General features: G+C 38.8%; 1 protein-coding gene across 1 annotated transcript; it reads left to right on the top strand.

Moving 5' to 3' along the window:
- Window positions 1–993: 993 nt before the first annotated feature.
- LOC139946301 (uncharacterized) lies at window positions 994–9,498 on the top strand. The gene is made up of 7 exons (XM_071943924.1): window positions 994–1,129; window positions 2,765–2,912; window positions 3,190–3,329; window positions 3,899–4,060; window positions 7,442–7,589; window positions 8,395–8,534; window positions 9,128–9,498. The coding sequence occupies exons 1-7, from the start codon at window positions 1,066–1,068 to the stop codon at window positions 9,298–9,300; spliced, it is 975 nt and encodes a 324-aa protein (XP_071800025.1). The 5' UTR covers window positions 994–1,065; the 3' UTR covers window positions 9,301–9,498.
- The last annotated feature ends 867 nt before the right edge of the window (window positions 9,499–10,365 follow it).

The raw sequence follows: 10,365 nt of genomic DNA, 5'->3' as shown, positions 1-10,365 counted from the left end.
TATTCGATTTCATTTTATGATTAGTCAAATGTAATGTTGCGTCATTCGATTTAAAAAAAATAATCTTTCAAATCAACAATTCATCAAAGCAGCATTCGAATTCGCAGACGCTCCTTAAGGCGTGTTACCTCTTTATAACATGAATGTTCTTATAAGAGAGAAGCAAAACAAAACAACCATGTACTTCGTATTTCCATGTTAGGCCTAATATAGGTTTTCTCGGTCAAATTCGGCAAATGGGCAGCCAATTTCATTTTCATGCGTTCGAATTAAAGCTGTTTTGCCTCTCTAGTTGTTACTGCGTTTCAAATTCAGAATTCGGCCATTCAATTTCGTTTTGAGTCGAGTCAAATCCCTTTATCACTATGTTCAATTTAGTGTATTGTCATTCTTTTTCGAGACACACACGCTTCAAGAAGCGACTGAATTTGAATGCTGCTTTGATGAATTGTTAAATTGAATGATTATTTTGTTAAATCGTCTGACGCAACATTACATTTGACTAATCATAAAACGAAATCTAATGACCCTTTTCAGTAGCATTCGATTTCGCGTGAAATAGAATAGCTTGACGGTTAAATTGGCTGCGCTTTTTCCGAAATTGGCCGAGAAAACCTATAATATAAACAAAAGTTATCATACATTGTTGTGCTTCAATATAGCTCTGTGGTTAAAAAGTGTGTTCGGCGTGCTGCTAAAACAAAAGTATTTTCCCCGGCCCATATAAGTACTTTCTTCTGACTCGTTCTAATGTCGACGGTCTTGCAGTTTACATTGGGGAAACATCGGACCAGACACGGCCATAACAGTTGACATTTAAAGTAACTGTGCGTCATTTCCATGTTACCAAAATAATTTCAACCTCAACGAAGTTCCTGTGCTACAAATTTACAGCGATGAGTCATATATAACTTGAACCGTGTAGCATTTATACACCACCGGTATAAGGTTTGAAGTTGGTTTTCGGTTTTTTTATAAAGACTAACGAGAGTTCCAAACTTTAGTGTCAGTGCAGCGAAAAAGTTGGCACGAACTTTTTAGACGGGGTGAGAAGAGTGTGCAATAATGGCGGGAAAATTATCAGCACTTCTTGTGTGGACGGTCTGCGTTTTGGCGATCATATCTAACGGTGAGTATAGTGAAATTTGTTTCTTATTTTTGTTTGTTTGGCGACCCGGTAGTTTGTAAATGAGATCAAAATAATTATTAGACACTGGGCATAGTTACATAAAGCTGTTAGGCAGGACTCACTGCTTAGCAAATTTGTATGCCAAGCAACAAATGTGTGGGGCACCCGCCGGAGGACCAAAAGTGGACAACCCATTTTGCCAAAAAACTGGCACACTAAAACAAAAACAAGAAATTATATTACAGTACCTTTTCAAAGTTTTCATTTTCGGCTCTCAGATAGTACACAGCAATGTAAACAAGACAGTTCCCTAAGAACAAACTCTACCTGGCAATTAGATACACACATGGTGTTACCGCAAACCAAAGATACATTGATACCTCACCATGCGATGCCTCAAATCCTATATGCAATGTAAACTTTATGGACTTTTGGATGGTGTTTCTGCTAAGCAATGTTTTGTCTATGCTTAGTAAGTTTTTGTGCTTACATGCTTTATGAAATTGGGCCCATACAGGACATCAATTAAAATTAAGGAAAGCCAGGTGTTATTGCACCTCCTTGGCAAAGCTTATAACAAGCAGTTTTCACAAACAATTTGTAAAAAACATGTCTTTTCTATTATTTCCCCGATTACAGTCTGTTAGCAGAAATGTTCTTAGCAATGTCTCAATTCAATGCTTGATGGAGACATGGTTTTGACTACCATGCCTTAATTAGTGTCTATGTTTCTCGAGATGTGTCAGCAAAAAAAAGGGTACAGAAAAACAATCCCTTTATTATAAATGCATATAGTCAAAGCCTATATCAATACGCCTGGGATACTACTGTACCTCGCGGAGGATAATGAACAGGAGAATTTAAATTGAGAGTAAATTAAGAAAAGAAGTGTTAAAAGAAATGTCACAGCTCTGTGCGTTAGAAGCCTTGGCCAAATTGCATGGGGAAGCAATTACTTATTTTAGGCTGCTCAAGTCGGTTAGATTTAGACCGCAGCGAAATTTACATTAATATAAGTGAGCAGGATAAATCAAATAAATATGGTATATGGGGCTGTTTTGCATAAAGCCTGTAAAACGGCCAGACATACAAAAACACTTTTTTTAAAAGAGGTCAATTCTCAAATAAGTGTTAAAAAATATTCAGTCATTTTCTGAAAGCACACCAATTTGTTCAACAGGGGGGTTTTCCTTTCATCACTCTCTTGCAACTTCGATGACCAATTATTGAGTCAAAATTTTGACGGATTTGTTATTGAATGCATATGCTGGGATACACCAAGTGGTAATACTGGTAGTGACAATCACCAGGGCCCAATTTCATAGAGCTGCTAAGCACACAGATTTGCTTAGCATGAAATTTCTTCCTTGATAAAAACAAGATTACCAACAAAATTTCCATTTGTTGCAAATTGCTTTTTACTGGTATTCAGCTATTGTTTGCCTACCCTGAAAATCACATGGAAATTTGGTTGGTGATCCTGTGTTTATCAAGGCAAAAATTTCATGCTAAGCAAATTTGTGTGCTTAGCAGCTCTATGAAATTGGGCCCTGATGTGTCCAGTGCCTGTATGTAAGGTACATTTTAACATTATTTTAGTGGGATTATAGTGACCTCTTATGTCCCTTTCAACAGGGGAATGTGCCACAAGGCAGAAACGCTCCGTGCCGCAGTTCGCGCTGATGATCGCTTGTGCCGTGGGAGGAAATCCACTGGATTATAACGGCTATGGATGTTACTGTGGATTCGGTGGGGGAGGAACGCCAGTTGACGCAACAGACAGGTAACTATTAATTTGTAGCGATGCTGTTTCTGGTCCCGGGAGGTTGACATTTGGCGGGTGGTTTGGAAGGAACAGACGTACACTACACCGTCATTGGTGACGCTACTTTCAAGCCCATACGTCATAGCTGTACAACTTAAAATGTTAACGCAATAAGATTCGTCATAAACCTCCAGACATCCTTGTTGCCACAGGCTCATCATTGATAAGTCACAATGACTCAACTTTCCCGCCAAATTTCACTTTCCCGCCGTTTTCTCGTCCCATGTTGTTTTAGGTGCTGTTACAACCATGATCGGTGCTACTCCAGGATGAAGAGCTCGGGCAAGTGCGACAAGGAGACTGGTGATGTGTACATCATGGTGTACCAAAGCAGCCAGGCAAACTGTGGTACCAATAACCCACAAATTACATGCAGTAAGTGTGTGATTATAGTATTGAGATGTTAAAATTAGGTACTCTATTAAGACCAAGGGGTATACAGAAAATAAAGGGTTTCTATGACCATGCATGTGGGAATTCTTGCAGGGGTTCTCCACAAGAAAATTTTCGTAACTTGTCGTGACACTTGTGTCTTTATAAGCAAGACAGTTAAACACAATGCTTCGTCCTTCGGATGGGACGTTAAGCCGTTGGTCCCGTGTGCTGTAACGCACGTAAATGAACCCAGTGCAATTATCGAAAAGAGAAGAGGTTCGCCCCGGTGTTCATGGTTGATTGGCAGCATATTGCACCACATGGTACTATAGAGGAGTATAGATCTTATAATCCAAAAAAAGTGTATTATTGTGTTGTGACAGCATTGAAAATAAATGTTACTGAACTGAACTGAAGGAAGAAAATATGGAGGTAGACCATGGTCCGACATACCTTGCATGAAACTACTGTATGTTAAAGCGTATGGAGCGCCACTGAGTGACGGATATGTGCAGTATATAATAAGCCACTATTGTTATTATGACTCTATCTTAAACGATTATTTTCAGAGCGATCACGGAGGTACGGGTGGCTGGAGAAGTTTATCATCGGTCAGAAGACAGATTGCGCAGAAGGACTGTGCAAATGCGACAGAGATGCCGCCATCTGCTTCAAGAGAAACAGAAACACATTTTCTCCCAGTTATATCGATTACCACAAGCACACAACTTGCTTGAATTAAGAGTTTGGGTCATGCATTTGGTGACCGCAATTAACATTCTCAGAAAACTTTCTGTCTTATAATTTTGCATTCATCATCACTTTGCCGAACTGGCTTTGGCAATAAAATATTGCAACTTTATACCTTATTTTATATTGATAATATTAATTCATTTATGATGTGTATGGTCGACGAGCTGTAATCCAACTAATGTACAATATCCATCATCGATGTTGTTTGTAGTAAATTTTTTGTAAATGTTTTTAATTCAATTCACCTCAACAATGTATTTTGATTATAGGCAAGGAAAAACTTCACCTTTATCTACCGTTTCGCTCAATAGATGTTTGTATCAAAAACATATTGCGAAAAAAATGAAGTAGCTGTTGAAAACAACTTACCAACCAAAGGGGGGACCGATGGTATAAAAATAGTTAATGGCCTGAAATTTCGATCCTAGCAGACTCTTTTTCGAAGGCTGACGTTTCGAACCTGCATCAGAGTCTTTTTCGACCTTGCTAAAGGACTCTGCTAGGGCCGAAACGCCAGGCAATGTTAAACAAAAAAGCAAAAACATAAAATGAAAATAGGTAAAAATTTGTAAGTTTCGGTTTTATTTATTCAAGATCAAAAACTGTTATGTAAATTTGTTTTGGTTATATATAATTGTGCCTTCTAAAGTTTCTCTCTGTTAATCTTAAACTTATGCTTGCCATAAGGTGAAATTTATTTCTGTGTGGGAAAAATAACAACATAAAGATTAATAAGGAAAAAAAAATATTGTTTTGTTGTATTGCTTTTATTTGCTTCATTTCACGTTAAGTTGTTGTAGGTTGACCTACCATTTTTGCACGGAAAAGCTTCATTTAACAAGTGGCTTTGGGGTTTTTTTTTTAACACAAAGGGACACATATAAAAGGAACGCGTTGCCTTGGATCGGTCGAGTTGGTCTATGAAAAGCGTTTCCCGTTTGTTATAAAATGCATATGGCTAGAAAGATGTTTTAAAAGTAGAATACACATGCCTCGAAATTGGACGGTTTACCGTAAAGGAAACTTAAACAAATAATGTGCACTAAGTAGGCCTAACTAGTTTTGGTTTGAACAAAGCAAACAATATTACTGGAGCGCGACTTAAACCAACGACCCCTGGATTAGCTCTGCCAACTGAACTATCCATCGTGTTGGCAGTCTCCCTTATTATTCGTCAGACTTGAGCGTATATGTTCCAGTTTATATATTATGCTTAAAATGTCAAACAGGCTAAAACTACTGGTCAATTTAAAACCTGTGTTAAAGCACATTGTTCAATCAGTGTAATCAAAATTTTTAAAAATTCTACCCTTTTCAACAAATTTCTTTCGCTCTTTAAAGCGTGTACGGTGATGCGCTATAATATAAGACTGTCTATTGTTAAAAAAATATGTTAGATTGCTGTGAACTATAGCCCATTTTTCAACAAGTAGCATCGTCAGTGGCCTGCTTACGTTGACCTCAGCAGAATCTTTTCCGAAGGCTAAAATAACCAACTACATAAATAAGAACTGCATAAAAGGCAGTCGAGTGAAAAGGGAGAGAGAGGCAGAAAGCTAAAGCAGGGTTTGAACAATGAACTGAACAAAGATTCATGAACATTTCAATGATAAATCAGCCTGCATGTGATGTATGGATTGTGTCGTGACCTATAAGTTATTAGGCAGATTTATCAAGTCGATCAAAATATGTGTTATCACAACAAACCCAACGGCACACCCGCAGTTTAACAATGCATTCTTCCGTGCACCAGACTTGAACCACGTTATGTTGCTCAAAAAATAAAAAATAAAAAAAACTTTACTGGCTCGAGGTTGGCTTCGTTCTTTTTCCCACAAAGAACTTTTAGAGTCGAAAAAAACAACACCGTTGTTCACAGAGACTTTCGAGATTCCAAACTTAGCGACAAAGTTGTTACGAACTCCTGAGACAGAAAGAAGAGTGTGATAGGATGATGGCGGGAAAATTTCTAGCACTTCTTGCAAGGACCGTCTGCATTTTGGCGATCATATCTAACGGTGAGTAATGAATGGTTCTATTGCAGACTCAGTATAGCTGATAAGCTAAACAGTAGGCACCAGACATCAGACAAAATGAAGGTGGCAAAAAGAAAATCAGGATATGGGGTAATTGTGGATAACTATGTTTTTATCAGTGCCAACCCTGTTGCATCTTCTTGGTCAAAGTCCACATACAATTATTTTCACAGAAATTGGCAAAAACAAGAGGTTTTACCAGAACAGCTTGTAGAAATCGGGGAGCCAACAGTTCGCGTGAGAGCAGTGATCTCGCGAGAGCACCGGCAACTCGACTATCTTACCGCGTGTGGCCGATTTTAACGACTTGTCCACAAGTCTAGGTTGTTAGCGAAAATACAATGTTTGTCTGTTATTATCCATTTCTCGCTTACTGTTACACTATATCAGAAAGTTCTGGGGTGATTTTCAATGCTTTTCGATATCATTGGGACTTGGTGTAGGCAAACGTCTGTACGTGTGTTTCTCTATTTCTCTTAGATTTTCACATATAGATGAAAGTGGAGATCCTAAACCATGCAAATTTGTGGTTCTTCTTATCACGTCAAAGTACGTTTAATTAAGAACAGAGGGGGGGGGGGGCAGAGATTGACGAGTTTCTCTAAACATCTGCGCGAACGAGGTTTGTGTGCAGGGACAGTGCAGCACGGCTGTTAGTGAAAACCAGGTCACACAAAATTAGTTGCCTTTCGTATGCGTAAAACTCTAAACGCAGAGTAGTCGTTTTTGGCCAAGGGCAGCGCTATTGATGTAAAAATATCGGCAAATGTGAAAGTGTGGCTGGTCGTGAAAACGCCTAAGTGGGAGTTTGGTAAAAAATGGTCATTGGGCTATATAGTGTAAATAGAAAGAAAACAAATTAGTTAGCACTTGAAACTGGGAAAATGTGGATTTCACTAAGCAAATTCGAAAATGTACAAAAACACAGATTTGCCAAAGGGTGTGTTTTTTAAAGAATTTTCTCTTCGTAAACTGGTTTTACGAAGTATTAAATGTACTGAACCATATCAAGAAGAGTAATAAATAACCAGATCAAGTTATCAATGTTGAATAACTGTACATAAACCTACATTAACTTAGGATTAAGATCACGGTTAATCAAAAACCTTTCAATCATTGAAATCCAATGCAATTGAGCGTTCCTATTCAAACTTAATTTAAAGAAAGGTCGAGTGTGAATTTGAACTTAGAGGTTTTGGTTGAAAGTTATATAAAAAACTTTTATTAACCCAGAAAGCTTAACATGCTTATCGAGGTTGCATGGTGTGCCATTTAAAAAACTGTTGGGGATTTATTGTACCATTTTCCTGTCCCTTTCTGCAGCGGACTGTGCCCAAAGGCATAAGCGCTCAGTGCCGCAGTTTGGGCTGATGACCTCTTGTGCCACGGGAGAGAATCCACTGGATTATAATGGCTATGGGTGCCACTGCGGAATAGGTGGGGGAGGAACATCAGTTGATGGAACGGATAGGTAACTATTGTTTCGGCCTATATCGAGGGGTATCCGAATTGGCGTCTACAGCTACGGCTACGGCTGTTGCTAAGGGTGTTGGTAAGGCCGTCCTATAAAAATCAATGCATAATGTCGCGGAAATCTAGCCGTAGTCGTAGCTGAAGCCTCTAATTCTGAAAAGTCATAAGGGTGTATAATATAACAACATATTTGTTCTTCGAGAACTTGTGGCTGTTATTTTACTACCGCACAGTATAGAGTTCAGAATTCGGGAGACTATCTGAAAGGAGCTGTCCCGGATACTTAAACTATACTATATTTATACCCGGGCACAATTTCATTAAGCCAAGCCTGTAAGCACAAAATACTTGCTCAGAACAAAACAATCTTGTTAACCATGTAGCGACTGGTGCCCTACTCATTTTTTGCTTAGCCAATAATGTTAAGCAGTATTTTCTGCTAATGAGCTTTGTGAAATGGCCCCCAGCCGGGTGGAAGAGTTATGTATTGTAAACCCATTGTTCTCAGAAGTATGCGCATGCTCAGAGTTATGTAAGCATGCAGTTAAAATCTACCTGGTAAGTCTGCTGCCACCTAGCGTTTCAAAGTTGGTCAAGTTGGTCAACGTGTCGACGCAGTACTTCAGACCATGGACCTCCATTATACTTCAGACCCATTGCCCTACATACCCTAACACAACTATTATCAAGATTCGTTACTGCATAAAACTCCAGAAATCTCCCAGATCCAAGGCTCCTTATAATCCGTCACAAGGAGTCAATTTTCCCGCCAAATTTCAATTTTCTCGTCCCATGTTGTTTAGGTGCTGTTACATCCATGATCGGTGTTACGATTTGTTGGAGAGAACGGGTTTGTGCGATGATGATTCTAATGACGTATACATTATGTTGTACCAATACAGCGCATCAAACTGTGATACCGCTAATCCACAAATTAAATGTAGTAAGTATGTTTCAAATAATTATGGTTTTATGGGCGGTTGCGCTGGAATTTTTGTTCTTTCTCATAGTTTATATACAATATTTTGGTAGGCAAGCACCCATACCTGCAAGGGAGATGTTGCCGACAGTAGAGACACACTTGAAACACAAACTTTTTAAGACAACTTTTTAAGGTTATTTGATAAATGAAGTCTGCAGGTATCAATCAATAAAATTCAAAAATGTCAAATGATTTTCCTTTCGGGGAGCTGTGTGTTTGTGCTAGTCTTGAACACGTGCACGTTTCATTGATGAAGTTGGTCAATGACAAGTAGGATTTGAAACTTTGCATGGTGGAAATACGATATAGAAAGGTTTGCGGTAACACCATGTTATGACTATCTCTAATGAGTTGGGGTGGTTCTGAAAAGAACCGTTGGTTTCAACTCGACGTTTCGATCAATATGCTCTGATCGTCTTCTGGAGATCGTCTTCTTTCAGAACCACCCCAACTCATTAGAGATAGTCATAACATGGTGTTACCGCAAACCTTTCTATATTGGTAAATGACGTCATGCGCAATCCATTGTGACTGTTTGTTTATCTTTTTTTCAGAGGAAGCAGAGAAGTACGACTTGCTGGAGCAATTGCTCGTCTTTAAAAGGACTGAATGCGCAGAAGAACTGTGCAGATGCGACAGGGAGGCAGCACTCTGCTTCAAGAGGAACAGAAACACATTCTCCCAAAGTTTCGTCAACTTCGACAAAGAAAAAAATTGTGTCGATTAGTCATTTTATTACACTGCCATTTATAAGCAAAATGGCTAGTTCAGTGTTTTGCTTTTAACTAACTTCTGCATATACAATTTAGTTTAGATTCCATTTCCCCCGACTTTTAAGAGAAACAAAGTTCTGAATTCTTATTCTGAATGGACTGGGGTAAGTCACCCGTTGGATGTTTAACAACCTACAATCCATGGCCATGCTTCGTCGTGTATTTCCGAGGATGGGGTGGGGTGGGGCGGGGGATGGGCACAGCCGAAACTCCGGAAGGACAGATTTGCCTGCCACACCAGCCCCACAAGTGGTGGCTAATGGCTACATATGCGGCAGTGGCTAAGGCTCAGGATTCTTAAAAAGGCCCTTTATTCAATTTTATTTTAATGAGTGGCATTGAACTGGTCATGTTGTTTTAAACTTCAAACAGGGATCCTGTGTGTGTGCCCTTCCTGCAAGAGGTTTTGCGGAACGAAGTTAGTTATTTTTGAGTAGAAAGTAGTTTTATCAACTTTTTTATCAACAAGTGGTTTTGGGACGACTTTGTTTATTGGATGTAGATTGTTTAGAGTTGTTTTGAGTAAACAGCAATAAAATAGTTTTTATTAACGGCAAAGCTGTAGTAAATGTATTGTTTTGTCTCAGTACGAGTTTACGCTCCATTCTAAGCGGGAATTGTATAAAGCCACTGTTGGTAGTAATTGTCAAAGGCCAGTTTTCACTTCGGTGCATGACTTGCATAAAATAACAAACATGTACAAATTAGTACTCTTGGTCATCGAAGTTCGGTAAGAGAATAAGAAAGAAATAGCACCCTTGTTGCACATTAGACCCAATTGGGTTTTTTTTTTCAAAATTTGACATTATCGGCTAAATGACCATTTATGTCAAAATTTCGGGGGAAAAAAAATCTAGCGCCCCAGTCACTGGGTCTAGCTGCACATAATGTTTTCCTAATGATTTCAAGCGAAGTATTTGAGCGGAATGACCTATACACAATGTGATATAATATCATCCATTACTCGTTACCAAGTAATTTTGTATGCTAACAATTATTTTGAGTAATTACCAATAGTG

The sequence above is a fragment of the Asterias amurensis genome, chromosome 13, assembly GCF_032118995.1.
Source record: "Asterias amurensis chromosome 13, ASM3211899v1".
Classification (NCBI taxonomy): domain Eukaryota; kingdom Metazoa; phylum Echinodermata; class Asteroidea; order Forcipulatida; family Asteriidae; genus Asterias; species Asterias amurensis.
Note: the sequence above shows the minus strand (reverse complement) of the source record. Positions and strands in the feature narration are given on the sequence as shown.